Below are 15,368 nucleotides of genomic sequence, written 5' to 3' on the forward strand. Positions count from 1 at the left end.
TGGCCACGAAGACATTTCCACAGAAGCTGAAACACTGTACAGAATGCACTGCACAGCACAGAGCCAGTCTGTGTTTAACCATTCCACTGAAATGTTTTTACACCAAGGCACAAAGCACAGGAAATGGAGGAAGCAAATGATTCAGTTGCAGTAATTAATGCCTTTCAGTATAATAACCATTTGTGCATTCAATTATTTTTTCAACTCAATTTATTTTGTATAGTGCTTTTCACAGAAGACGCTTTACAGAGTGAATTATACATATCAGCCCTAAGCCCCCAATAGCATATTTGCGCATGTAGGGTGGATTAATGCTGCATGCTGCAATTAATGAGGTTTCGAGCTGTTCCAATACTGTACTACTGACCTCTTGACATTTAATCTGCTCAAAATCTTAAGTGAAAGAAATCTGTGTTTGTGCCAATGGAAATGACAGGTTTACTCAGCATATATTCACTAATTACTATTTGCCGTTTCATTTTTTTAATGGTTATAAATACAAAATGAATACTTTTGCATCAACACAAACAGAATTGATTTTCCTTCATCAAACTAATAGCTGTTATCAGTCTAATGCTCTGACAGTGACCACACAGTCAACAGCTGACTGCTGACGAGCTGGTTGGGAAACATTGTACAGTAAGCTATCCAGGTGAGTGAAGAGCCAGACTTGAATGTGCAATAGCATAGTCCCACCCAACCTAGGCCCTGTGAGGTTAGCACTCCTCCCTACGGTTAAGGACTTTGATCCAAACTGATAGCTCCCAGGTAACAAGCACAGCTCTTATAGCAGTACAAACCCCACCCCCCCCCCCCCCCCCCCCCCCCCCCACCCCCCCCCCCCCCAACATCCACAGGGATCTCCCTGTAACCCTAGAGGTACTCCACCACACGAGTGCTGCTTTTTAAACCAGCAGATTAGTCAGGAAGGTCAAAGTTCACACTTAATCTCACCGGCAGTGTGCCAGGTCGCCACACAGTCACAGTGTTCCCGCACGCTATCACACCCAACTCTGCTAGCAATGCTAGCACTAATCAGCTATTTACACAAGGCTTTATCAATGGAATGAGCTCAGCCCTGCTCTGGGTGACCCTGTCATTTTTTAAATAACTACTTCACGCCACGGCCATTAAATGTTCATTTGTGAAACAGACCTACTGCTGAGAATGCACTTCTCTTCCGATGGGAGACACGGGCACCATTAGCGTGATCTATACCTTTCAGAGCATCTGTAATCACTTGAACAGCGCTGCCATTTACAAGTGTCCATTGTTTCAGTCTCCTCTTTCCTCTTAAGCCAATGCTATAAATAGCCATCTTCTGGCACAACCAATAACGCTGGGTGATAACCCAACCAAAAGCTCCTTCAATGTTGGAGCAATAGGACACATGGCACACTGAGACAGACGCACAGCGAGGACTATTGACTCAAAGTCTGCAAGTCTGATTAACCTAAGGTTATACCTAAACCGCTTCAGAAGCTATCCAGCTGCATGAATTGAGCATTACGAGAATAGCAAAGGTGGATAGGTAATGGTGGTTTAAAAGCAAACAAATATCAGAACTGAGACCGAAAACAACAGAAAAAGTGTGTGGGAACTCACCGTAACCCCGAGCAGGTACTTAGGGCCACTCGAGATTCAGGGTACCCCCTCACTGAGCCATGGTAGTAGCAGTGTACCTGTCAAAGCAACAGGAATGAAGAGAGTGACGCTTCATGAAAAGGAACATCCTGAGCAGTCCGTTTTAAACAAACACTTTATCAAGCTTACTTCTACCTGTCATCTTTATCCCGTCTTTGTTCATTACCTTCAGCTATAGCAATAGAATGTCCACACAGCACAAATACCCATGACACACACACTCAGTGACCACTTTATTTGGTAGACTTGTACACCAGCTTGTTAATGCAAATATTTAATCAGGCAATCATGTGGCAGCAACTAAATGCATAAAAGCATGCCGATGTGGTCAAGAGGTTCAGCTGTTTATCAGACCAAGTCTCAGAATGGGGAAGAAATGTGATCGAAGTGGCTTTGACTGTGGAATGCCTGTAGCGCAGTGGTTAAGGTAAATGACTGGGACACACAAGGGTGGTGGTTCTAATCCCGGTGTAGCCACAATAAGATCCACACAGCCGTTGGGCCCTTGAGCAAGGCCCTTAACCCTGCATTGCTCCAGGGGAGGATTGTCTCCTGCTTAGTCTAATCAACTGTATGTTGCTCTGGATAAGAGCGTCTGCCAAATGCCATGAATGTAATGTAATGGTTGATGAGTATCTCAGAAATTGCTGATCTCCTGGGATTTTCACACACAACAGTCTCTAGAGCTTGCAGAGAATTGTGTGAAAAACAAAAAGCATACAGTGAGCAGCAGTTCTGCGGGCAGAAACGCATTGCTAATGAGAGAGGTCAGAGGAGAAGGGCCAGACTGGTCGAAGCTCACAGGAAGGTGACAGTAATGCAAATAACCATAACAAGAGTGGTACACAGAAGAGCATCTCTGAACACACAATGCGTCAGTCCTCTAAATGGATAGGCTACAGCAGCAGAAGTAAAAAAAAATAAGTCTAATAAATACCTAATAAAGTGCTCACAGAGTGTATATAATGGCAATGATGCTAGGGTATGATAAATGCTAGTCAAGAAATCTGGCTGCTACTGCTTTTTAAGAGCAGGAGCTGGAGGGTGCGAAATCTACAGGCTCTGCCTTATCCCCAGGTAGCCTCGGCTGGATGTGGAGACTCACGAGCAGACGGTCCTCCAGCGAGACCCCAGTACCATTGGGAAGGTAGTAAAACACATTGGGAGGCTTGGGCATCAGATCACTGCAGGAAACAGAGTGGAAGAAAGATGTATAGAGTGCATAGGCATAGGCTCTGTGAGCATCCACTGGATTCCAAAATCTACGGTGCTGTAGGCAATATGCTTCATGTGGTCAGCCAGAGTAGTTAGTGTACAAAGTGAAGATCTCACACTACATACCTATATACTTTGTTTCATCTTTTAAAATGCCTTATTTCTGTTACGTCCTATGAGAGTTTATAATTTCAGTGCTAATGCTAATTTCGATGGGCAGGTAGGTGTACAGTTTAATAAGCGGTAAATGTCCTCCTACTGATTTTTCTCCAGGTCCAGCAGGTAGAGGGTGCCTCCAACTTGCAGCTCACACATCAGCTTGTCTGGGTGGCCATTCTGTGGATCGGAAGACACAGCTGAGTTGAGGGACTAGTACATCGAATGCATTATCAGCACTGATGGTTTATTATGGTTGATTACCTTAGAGTAAGGGCCCAGGCCAACACAGAAAGAAAGAGCTCAACAGCAATATGCCAGCTAGGACATAAGGTCCTCCTATATAGCAGGATTCTAAACATATTGTCAATTCCTGAATGCACAGTAGCTGTGAGCCTAAACACCTTAATTTTATTTCAGAATTACCTGAAACCCATTGATTGATTTGCAGGACCATTAAGCATACCACATTAAATATGGTACGATATTATTATACACCTCAAATGAATCACTCTTGTTGTAACAGAAAAAAAAAGCAACAAACTCCCATCTAAGCTTATGATCTTAATTTTTTTTTAACACAATACAATCACACAGTTGCACTGAAATACTTGTTTAACATGTAGTGCACAAAAGTACTGCAATGAAGTAAAAGGAATCAGCTGCTGATGGCTAATCCAAAATCTATAAGCTTGCTAATCATGAAAAACAAACAAAAACAAGTTCCAAAGAATTAAACTTGTAGGTATTTTCGTACTTCAACTGAATCAGGTATTTACTAAGAAGCAATGTTAAAATCTGCTGTACAAGAGTGAACTTGCTCAGCCCTTGTTCAGACTATCATGTGATGTTATTTGATTTGGGGACTTATTATTAGATTAACAGTTACTGGGAAAGTAAAAATCAGCCAAAAGAGGGGAAAAACCCACAATCTCTTTAACTTCTTAAGTACCGCCCCTTTTTTTGACACAAGCTTAAAAATGACATGCTCAAAATAAAATGGTTACTATTATTGAAACCTTTTGACTACAGGCTCTCCTGAAAGGTAATCATTTGGCATCTACTATAAAAGAGTCAGAATGACTAAAACAAAGATGCAGATCACAGATGCTCAAACACAGTGAAAGTGGAAGACTTTTTCTTACTGCAAAGATTTTCTGTATTTGACTGGATACAGATTATTGTAGTTGTGCCTGGTGCGATTAGAAACACAAGTCACAACACTGGACAAATCCCCTTTCAAATTTGAGGACCATGCATTGTGCATTGTTTTATCCTAATCTATGTCTAGGCAGTTTTCCAAAAAGGACAGTCGGAGACTCCAAAACGACACATGGAAACTAAATTATATTACTTACGAAATGTAAAATACTGCATTTTGCTTACTAAACTATACCTATATTTATCCTGAAATAAAGTGGATACCCCCTGCCTCTCAGTCCCAAACTCTCTCCTAGCAGCTATCCTCAGACAGCAATAGGTTGAGAAGACCATAAAAGATAAGTACAATAACACCAGCTTGTATACTGATATATTCATTGAAGTCCACTGATTGATGTTTTGTCAACCCCCATCAACACTCAAACACATTCCATAATTTCACATGATATTTATTATTCAAAAGCAGGCTTATTTATGAGCATACTGAATAATAATAAAGTATTTTGAGAATTTAGATGCTCACCGATATAAAATATAAAATTTTCACGTCACTGAAATTACCCTCTATTGTGTTATCAACAGTGTTTTCAGTGTGTTCCTCAAAAATATTCACTCAGACGAGAGATTCACTGGAACTCCTCCAAAAGAAGTAATCTATTTAGAAGTAGGCATTGCAAAATTTATTTTTGTTTTAAAACGTCAAAATATTTATATAGCGACAGCTGCTTTAGTTAAAGCGCAACACGTGTATTGAAAATGCTCCAGTTTCGTTATGCAGGCGAAAAAAATGCTGTGCAGTTTTATGCAAGCCTAACAAATTATACAACGACGGAAACGTAATGTCATTAGCTAAAGTGCTTTTTAGTTGTCAGTTAAATTACAGGTTCTTTGATGAGCTGAAGTTATACTGAATTTTCTTTCACACAGACGGGGGTAACACATTTTCTCTGCAACTACGTTAAAAATACTGGTCAGAGACGGTTGTATTTGGGCTCATCATGTTTGAGAGAGCCTATAAAAAACGTAGACAATATAAATATAAATAACATATAAATTCTAAGTACTTTTTTAGAAGTATACAATGGCGAAACAGACAACAATGATAATTCCTCCAGAGAAATTCTAGGTAAACAATGGACAATCTATCAACGTTTCTCCGAGGTTTAATATTATGAGAAACTATTACGCATTTGGTCCGCTGAAAGTGAAAAGGACACTGACATTAGATTCTTGTAGCATTTGGATTTCCAAAATGCAGAGAAGGTTCAAAGTGAGGTTCCCCCACACTTGTTTTACCACTTAAGTGTTACAAAATACGAATCTGTTGTTGCTAAAGCAAAGGCATCTTAAAATATGTTATACAGATAGGACCGCTTTGAAACGGTATATCCTGTTACCATAGGGATTGAAAATTGCACCCTGAAAATAGGAATTGATTAAGAAAAACCCTCCAGACATCTGTTATCATCTTTAGTAGTTATCAGCTTGTAGTTGTTGTTGATTACCATGGGGTCTGTGACATGCAGATTTAAGTCATAAGCATTAAGTGGCTCAATGAGGGCTCTGTTGCTCAGTATGAGGATGTACTGAGACAGCAAGGAACACGCTTCTTAGTGGAACTGAGTGGAACCTTTTGTGCTGCCCCAACCCAGGTCATGATCAGGGTTTAAAGGAAGGTACCTTTATTTGCGATGAAATTCCATTCTTAACAGAAGATTTTTAAGAATTCAAGGTTACATTTTATATCAGAATATTATATAACGGTAATTAATTACTCAAAGTAATTTGTTCATTTTCAGATGAGCTCATGTTGATGTTCATCCAACCTAAGCCACATGCAGACCTGCACGAAAACCAAAGCAATCCAAGTAAAGCTTGCGAATTGCAGCAGTTCTGCTGGGAGTCTCGATCTCTCAAATACAGGAACACTAAATGCGAGTCCTTGAATGCCATCTGTAATCACATTACTACTGCAAAACATGACGTCTAAAAGATCAGCTGACTGAAAGGGGCATGTGCCGGGCCTGTGTGACCTCTGCTCTGTGCCTGTCCTTTCTCCAAAGTCATCGCACAATCCGCACCTCTGCCAGCTGACCGCTCTTCCTGTGTTTAGATAAAAAAAAATGGCAGAGCACAATGTACGGCAGGAAAAGGGCCGAGAAGGTGGAGTGTTCCACCCCAGGTTCCGGCCAGCCTGAGCCCACCTCGCATCACCTCTTCCTGGCATTCTACCCCTCGCTCCACCTTTGAAGAGAGCCGGGGTGAAACGCCGGGACTTCCTGTTGCTGCTGCCGCTTCCTCGCTTTCTCCTCCGAAGCAGGGGGCACGCCACACATAACCCCGTTACTGCCACACGTACCTCACAAAGGTCAGAGAGGCTGCACCCTCTGAGGGGAGGGTAACTTTGGGTCGTCTGTCGCTCGTGGGCAAGCCCATGATTACGAACACCAAATTAAACAGGGAGTCCTTAAAGAGAAGTCATTTCACATCATACAAAAGGGGTGTTTGTGAAACCTTTAAACACATGATTTAACAAACAGGCCCGCTTGCTAGTAACTTAACTTAAAACAGTACAAAACAGACTTGACATTTGCATTCCGAGGGACACTGATATTTCACAGTTTATTTGTCTTGTGCGGTTTAATTAACATAAAATATCCTTGGTATTTGATATTTACCAGCATGCACCACCAGTATTTAGAGCACTCTAGACTTCCAAAGGCTCTTTTTGTTGCTGTGTATGGGAGATACCCTTAATTAAGATCTCTCTGCAGGAGTCAAACGCATTCGCTGCATGGTTAATGCCTCTTGGTATAAATGCATGGCTGACTGTGACAACTGTGTCAGTAAAGGGACGATGCTCGTTTTTAGGGGAGACAAAGAAGTAAACAAAAGCTGTAAAATGTTCCAAGGTTTAAGAAGTCAACCTTAAGCAAGTGAGTGATAAAATAATCTTAATATCTATTTTTGCTATTGCTGAAGAGACTAGTTTCATGAATGGCAATGGGGTGTGAAGGACATATAGTCAGATTCCCTGACTAAGCGGATAAGGGGACGGGATAAAGGCAGAGTGCCCCCCCCCCCCCCATCCTCCATTCCCCCATCCTGGATGTGACTGTGGGAGGCCAGCTAGAATATCAGTTATGTCATCCGTTATATTACTGTTGTAGAAAGGGCAAGACCCTCAATCTGACAGCTACATTAAGAATATTTTATGTGTGGTACACTGTACTCTAAAATGACTGGTTAATCAAGAGGTTAGAATTACAGATTAAACTGCAGGCTACAGCTTTAGGATAACAGGCTTTAAAATATCCCCTATCATAGCACTGCTCTCAGCTACATGATAATCTATTAGAAATATTATCTGTGGTATTGAGCTTATTTTACAACAGAATTGTATATGAAAGGGCATTGTTATAATTATGAGTACAGTTGGTTTTAAGACTGGATTTTATGACTATTGTAAAACGTCACATTATTTGCTTACTACACAGCAAATACTCCATTTGAGCTGAGGGGAGCGAACTGCATTCCATACTAAAACACTCAAATAAGTGTCCCTTAGTCACACAGAGGCACCTCAACACAAACATTCTTTTCACATCACTGAATCAGTCCACAACGCAGTCATTTACTCCATGCACAGACTCTATGAAACATCTGTCATCTGACACATCTGGAAATGGCATAAGTGCTATGGGGTATGTGTGCGGGCTGGCGGTTCAGCTCAGAACACAACTGTTCGTGTTTGCTCCCTGCGGTTTCTAAGTCAAACGAGCCCCGGATCCAACTATATCATCAAAGAATCCACAAATACTGGCCTATTGTTCACCAATAACAACTGGTCTTAGGCTGATTCAAAACTTTGTCCCATGGTCAAATGGATATACCTCATGTCTTACCTAAGACGGGGCTTTCCTTACGAAAGAATGACAGGCTTTATAGGGCCATTTTTTTATAAGGCCTGGGCATTGGTCCAGCTGGTGACCCAGAACTCCATCATATGGGTGGGGATCTGGCTGCATGTGGGGAAAAACAAGCATGAAAAGTCATGGTGGTGGGCTGGGCCCCACAAAAGAAGAAAAGAGTTGGGACAGAGGGTGACTCAGGCGGCTGGTCTTGGTCTGTGGGAGCAGTTGGAGGACCCAGAAGAAAGAGGGCATATCAGGAACTGAAACTGGATGTGCCATTAATGAAGGATTACACCCAAAGCTCTGGAGCTCAGCCCAGGGACACCCACTTCACCCTGTTTCTTTGGCTGTTGTCTTGCTCTCCTCCCTGGATTAGCAGAGATTAGAGTACCAAGCTGAATTTCACTCCTTTACTCCCTGCTCCTTTCACCGTTTCAAAATTCAAATTTCTCCACTTTCAGGACTGTCTCCCAGTATCGTTCTTAGCTTCTCCTCTGCCACAATACCTCCTTCTCTTTCACAATATATCACTCCTTCTCTATGAGGTAATGACCTGCCTCTCTTCATCTTCTCCCTTTCCCTCTCTCCCTTTCTCTTCTGCTCTTCCACTTACTCCCTCTCAGTCTGTGTACAGCAGGTTTGGGTGTGTGTGTGTGTATGTGTATGTGTATGTGTGTGTGTGTGTGTGTGTGTATGTGTGTGCGTGTGCGTGTGCGCGTGCGTGTGTGTGCGCGTGTGTGGGTATGTGCGTGCGTGCATGCATGTATGTGTGTGTGTGTGTGTATGTGAGTGTATGTGTGTGTGTATGTGTGTGTATGTGTGTGTGTATGTGTGTGTGTATGTGTGTGTGTGTGTGTGTGTGTGTATGTGTGTGTATGTGTGTGCGGGCGTTTGTGTGGTAATGTTCCAGGGTGTAGAGGTCTAGGCCAGCAGGATGAGTGCAGTGCCAGATGAATGCAGGGTGGGGTCCATTCAGGACGCTCAGTAATGTGGGGAAGAAAGTGAGATGGGCGGAGCTGGGCTGGGGGAGGCCGTTTGGAGTCTTGCCAGCGGAAGACCTGCCCTTTGGGCGAAGGGCACTTCAGAGAGACACAAAGGGCACTTCAGAGAGACACGAAGGGCACTTCAGAGAGACACGAAGTACACGAGAGCCTTTCACACCATCGTACACTGTTCTCAATCTCGCTTTAAATCTGGGGCCTCATAGAAAGGTCCTGGTTATCAGTCGAGTAGCTGCAGCAGAGTGGGAGCACAGCGTCCTCATCCAGACGTCTGCCAGATCAGGGGGAATGCACGCTGTGAAGCAGTTGTACAGGGAAAGCTCTTATCCTAGTGTAAGGCAATACCCCATACAAGTGGTTCTAATCAGCCTAGAGAGACGGGTTCTATCAGCCAGGCTCACCCTCCCCCTGCAATCTAGACTTGGGCAGGACATTTGTAGGCCACCAGGGACAGACCCCATAGTAATAAGCCCTTCCCCACATTTTTCTCCAGCCCTCACCTCTACCTTTCTATTTTTTCAGGATCACTTTGACGACAGAGGAGACAGAAAAGGCACCCAGAACCGGCGTTTCAGTCATCATTATGCAGATGATAGAAACCTGGCCCTATTCATTCATTCATTCATACCAAAATGCCAATCATGCCATTATGGTGGGTGTTAATATTAAAGAGTTCTCACAATAAGATTTCAAATCTTTATAAGTTAAGCAAAACTGTTGGTACTTTCCAGTCATCACTTTCAGCCATCTTAAGAAGATGACACGGCCCAAACGCCCACATAAACCTCAGCCTACTCGTACACGAAGAATGTCAGATAGCGAATCGTCTGGGGATTAGTGACGACCTGCTGCCTTATCCAGATCATGGTGGAACTCTCCGGAGTGTCTCAAACGCGGTGGCTTACGGCGCCGCTCTGTGAAGCCATTCATCTCCGGGCTGGCTGGGCAGCACTGCAGAGCCCGGCCTCAGCAGCTCCAGAGGCACACAACATTGCAGCTATTCACGGCAGGGCCCGTGAGGCCGGCACAAGCTCCAGGGTTATTTGGGGGTGAAGGACAGGCACGAACCCCATTTCTAATCCAAATGCCAAAAAAACGCCGCGGTGATAACGCCATGGCTAACTCACACATACTGTACGAAAGGCTGGATGTTACAGCAGGCCCCGAGTTACCACGAAACAACACTGATCCCTGTGGTCCAGCTGGCCAACAACTACAACTACACCACTCTGGTTAACCAAGCAGACATACACAAACATCTCTCATAAGGAGAATCTCTATAATCAATTGCTTGAAGTTGACTGATTAAAAAAAAAATATTTGAAGAGGTAATTTGAGGGAAAGAAATCTTTATTTTTTAGAATTATTTGGACCGGGGAAGCCACACTTATCTCATTCCAAACTGCATTCAATAGATGTGTGTTGAGGGTGGCGACTGGAAACAGTTTTTATTGTACACCCTACAGTCCCCCACCTTTCCTCTCAACCTAAGAACAGGTTTTTTGATAAGATTCCCAAGTAACCATGGCAATTCAATACCTCTGCAGAAATATTCAAACCGGAGCGTGCATAGAAACACAGACACTATGACCACACAGTGATCTTGATCCACTCACACAGATGTCTTTGTGATGTAGAAGGCGTTCATCACCAACATGTTTAAATTTAGACTCGATCCAATAGACCGCCTGAAAGCGCAAGGATTTACCTCTCTTATCCAGTTCTATCTGCTTCCTAACTGTGAGAGTGCGAAAAGACGGGGGGGAATTTGCTGTCTGGTTTCCGTTCTCCACTCAAACGGCAGAGGAGGAGGAAACTGGAGCCCTGACATATTTTACAGCCAGCTTCCTGCATAAAAAGCATGATCTAAGGAGGGGAAGGAGGGGCCACTTTAAGGGGACGGGCACTTCCTGTGCAGCTGACAGGAGGTCTGAAGTCATTTCCTGCAGAATTCCCCACTCTTTCCTCATAGAAATAGAAAAAAGAAAAACTAGTGCTGTCATGTGGTTGACCCTTAACAGGAGTTTGAATTCACAGTGGGGACTGAACGAGGTGCTGAGAGAGGGAGAGGAGAGAGAGAGAGAGAGAGAGAGAGAGAGAGAGAGAGAGAGAGAGAGAGAGAGAGAGAGAGAGAGAGAGAGAGAGAGAGAGAGAGAGAGAGAGAGAGAGAGAGAGAGAGAGAGAGAGAGAGAGAGAGAGAGAGAGAGAGAGAGAGAGAGAGAGAAGCTGTTCTATGGCTGTGATAGAACTCACCTGTAGGGCCTTACTCAATTTTTGTCTGTGTCCATCCACTATGACAAATGGTCTGGTTCTCTCCAGTGGCTCACCATTCTGATCTTGGTGGTGGTCTGCACCAGGGAAGGAGAGAATAGGGATGTGGATCAATCTGCTAAGCTCAGAAAGTCTGTCTGTGACAATCCTCCACAAATATTCAATAGCAGTACGAGAAGTACCAGCTGAAATCTGAGAACCCTGTTATTTCAGTTTCAGAGGAGGTGGCCAGTGTTGTTATGTCTAGGGCTATAATCAGTATTTATTTCATTTTTACAAATGACTCTTATTATCAAACAAGTAATAAATCCACTGCAACTCCCTAAAGAAGTTTATTATTATTTCAGAATTTGAACAGCTGGTGAGAAGGCAGTGAGATTCATCATGTGGCAGGTAACTCACAAGAAAATCCGATACATAAGAGGTGTTCACATATGACTCTGATCACACATTAATTACTGTATGAAAAATGAGAATCCTGTTCACAAAAAAAAAGAATATGATATTGAATATACCGGTAGGTCACTTACTGTATGTCATTAGTCAACCCTTATCAAATTTTACACAAAGAATTGTGAACAAACAATGAAGTTGTTAAGAAAATTTAATTGATAGTTATTACAATTAATTAATTTCCTGCTGCAGGAAATTGCATGGCTTTGCCAACAGCTACATATTTGCATTTCCCCATTCATCCTGGCAGACCAGGGAGCTACAGTATAGGCTAATCCATGCAATGTTTAAAGACAAACATGTGGAGTACCAGGAAAGGTACAGTACATGGGGTACTGAGTCTACTTGTGTATGGTTGCGCAACAAACTGCATGCAGAATCAAATTATGAATGCAAGGAACATTTATTTTCCCCCACTTTATATGCTGTATGCTAAAATAAACAAAGACGTCTGCAAATAGTTGCAAATCATTTCCTGGTTTCTCTTCCTGCCACCTGGCCTGCCTGCATAGTGTCTACACTGAGACTATCACCAGTCAGATATCACTCTCTCAGCCAGCAAACCCCATCTCAGGCTCCCCATCTCTACGTTACTGGAGATCAGCAAAAAAGCCCTGTTTATGAATAAAAATACACCAGAAAGCCCGTCTACACCAAATACACCAGATTAAGCAACATCATGTCAGCAGTAATACAGGGCTACAAATTACTTTAGCCTTAAGCATAGGGGAACACTCACTCTTTTGTTGGAAAGAGCTAAAATGCAGGGTTATTGGCCCACCATTTTTACAGGAGGATGCAATTAACTCTTTTCAGAGACCACAGGGCCCCCTATACATACCCAAAACAGACGGGATCAACAAAGGGAAACACTCAAAGCCTGAAAAGAATAATGTGAGGGAGGCATTGCACACAAATCCGTATGCATTTCCCTCGAAAAGGCACTATGCTGTACAATGATATTGATAATAAAAAAATAAAAAAATGGATGTTATTATAAAACACATGCTAAACATATGGAGTCAATTGCAGTGTGCTTAGCAGGTTTAAACCTCTAGACCACAGATCTGCATTTCAACTGGAGCAGATTTTCAAAGCTGTGGACAACTATTCCAGTTGAAATGCAGATCTGTGGTCTAGAGGTTAAAACTCCAGCTAAGCGCACTGCAATCTACCAACAACAAAAAAAAGTTAAACATAAGATTTTTACTACCTTTTATGTTTTGAAATCAGTTGAGACTTCTGTGAAAAGCATTTTAAATAAATGATTACTTAACTTGACTTTTATAACAGGGACAGACTAATTCACAAGACTGGACGCATACCAACACATCTCAGAAGCTTACTATGGGGCAGAAATCTGTCCTAAGATACACTGACTTAACAGGAACATCGCAGGTCAGACAACCAGCTAGGATAGTCATTTTATAAACTAGCAGCAGCATCAAATAATTTAAATTCTTGGAAACACTTAAAGCTGAAAAGGATATGCTTTTTCTGAATGACGTCGTATACAAACTACTCGTAAACATTCCTAACGGGTAGAGATAAGATAGACGGCAAACATTTCAGGTCATTAAACTTAAGTAAGCTACACTTGTGAACAATGAAACTACATTAAAATGTTGAGATGTTATCATCCATTTCGATTTAGAAAAATTGGTCTTGTGAATGCCTGTTTAGTGTGTCTTCGCTCTTTTCTGAATGGATCTGTGACAACAGACCTGTACAATATCCTGTCAATTTTTGCATGGGATCATCAAAAACTGCGTGGGTTCATGACTCAAAATCCTGGGCATGCTTCCTTCGGCTCTCAAAAAAAACATTTCTCCACGCAATAGGTGATTACATTGTACTAAAAACGGTGGCATAGGTAAATTTGATCCCTTTGTCAAATTATGCCTATCTGTGGTAAGCTATAGTTTGGGCCAGAGGGCAATCAGCACGAATACTAGTCTGTGACGAGATACAATTAAAGTGAATTAATGGATGAACTATTAACACTGTGCCACGGCTCAGATAATAGGGCAATTACATTTAGTCTACAATAACTTCCTCTCGTGAGGATCACGCAGACCAGTGCTGATAAAAAACAAAGCAAATTAAAATGATGGCCTATTGCTAACATTATTTAACTCATCTCACTTATCAAATCGACCACAACTCCGTATTTCTTGTGGTAGGACCTACGTTTATGAAAAGGAAGAGCTCTTCGTGTGGTGCCATTCCCGGAATGAAACTTTTCGGCAGTTGGCTCTTTCCACGTTGAGTTCTGGTGACTTTCCGCTGGCGAAAGTGTTCCGAAACCATTGTCCTGTAGTAATCCAAGAGGGCTGCTACTGGGAATTGCCAGCGTTTGAGAAAGGGTGAATTTTATCGTAATTTGTAGCGTGCTCTCGAACAAAATTAGGGCTTGCAAGGCACGAGTAAAAAACATCACGTGGTGACTTCTATTCCTCGTAATATTCATCTCAGCGTGGCTCTGTGGTCCAAATATGGATAAAAAAGTATTTTTCAAGTAGGTTATTTTGTCATGCTAACTTGTAAGTTTTCCTGCTCGCAGCTGCTAACTGCAGGTGAAGCACCTTTGACGGGCAGGTTTGTTTCCACGGACATCTTATCCCAGCGATGCTGTCATTTCATATTTGAAAGGGCAAAATAACATGGATTTCTCGTACAAAAAAAATAATAATAAAAATTAAATAAATACAAGTAGTAGCCTATGGTACTTAAAAACGGCTTAACAATGCGTCATGGGTACTTTGCTGATTCCTGGCCAATTCACCTGCGCAAACTTCATACAAGCTTCTCACTGAAACAGCCTGTCCACCCAACAGTTCTTCGGCCCAAAATGCGATGTAGAAAGGAGCACTTATCCTTTCCCTGGTTGGATCGCAGCGATCTTGCAAAACGATTGCAATTACCTTTCCTTAACTTTCGCCGTTACACTACTACATTGAACGCTCTCACGGGACTGTAGCTGAACCCTTTTTATATACTTGGGAAAATAACTCAAAATGATCTCTCGGCGTCTTCCGCGCTCTCTGAAAGCAGTCTGACTGTACGGCGATGGTGTAATCCTGCTTCTCTGCTTGAAGAGCGACGAGGCGGGATTTCCTTACAGATCTTAACTCTTTACTGTCCGAAAGATTTTACAGTAACACTTTTATAGTAGCCTACAGCAGAATAGCCTGTGCTTAGGCCCGTGCGCTCCTCTCACAGATGTAGCGGACAGTACAAGGAATGCGTTTCCACTGGATGTTTGACGAGTCGTACTGCCGTTAATATAACTTATTTGAGTAATTATCCAACTGTCATAACATAACAGTGGAGTGAAATGTCTTACTTTTGCTATATATTTAAGGCATTTGGACTTGATATCAAAATATTAATATGGGCAAAAGTACCATTTTACAGAAACAGCTGTTTTTGTGTTGAGTCCCCCATTTTCAACTGTGCAAAAGTTAACAGGTGACTGTTGCTCAGGTTCCTTTTGCATGGATTGTTCACACACAAAATAGCAGTGTCTAGTCTTGGATTTAGAATTTGTTTT

At 42.4% G+C, this 15,368-nt stretch overlaps 1 protein-coding gene across 4 annotated transcripts in view; it reads right to left on the minus strand.

Annotated features, from left to right (window-relative positions):
- The window catches only part of adam15 (ADAM metallopeptidase domain 15), a 29,257-nt gene extending 14,369 nt beyond the window's left edge, over positions 1 to 14,888 (minus strand). For all 4 annotated transcript variants that reach the window (XR_009708692.1, XM_061241124.1, XM_061241112.1 and 1 more), the window contains exons 1-5: positions 14,006 to 14,888; positions 11,345 to 11,439; positions 3,119 to 3,195; positions 2,750 to 2,828; positions 1,606 to 1,682 (exon numbers count right to left, since the gene is read on the minus strand). Coding sequence is in view for 3 of the 4 variants with exons in the window: in XM_061241124.1 (XP_061097108.1) it covers positions 1,606 to 1,682; positions 2,750 to 2,828; positions 3,119 to 3,195; positions 11,345 to 11,439; positions 14,006 to 14,285 (608 nt within the window). In the remaining variant the exon portion in view is untranslated. The remainder of the gene's footprint in view (positions 1 to 1,605; positions 1,683 to 2,749; positions 2,829 to 3,118; positions 3,196 to 11,344; positions 11,440 to 14,005) is intronic.
- Positions 14,889 to 15,368: the final 480 nt, after the last annotated feature.

Source organism: Conger conger, chromosome 1 (genome assembly GCF_963514075.1).
Source record: "Conger conger chromosome 1, fConCon1.1, whole genome shotgun sequence".
NCBI lineage: Eukaryota > Metazoa > Chordata > Actinopteri > Anguilliformes > Congridae > Conger > Conger conger.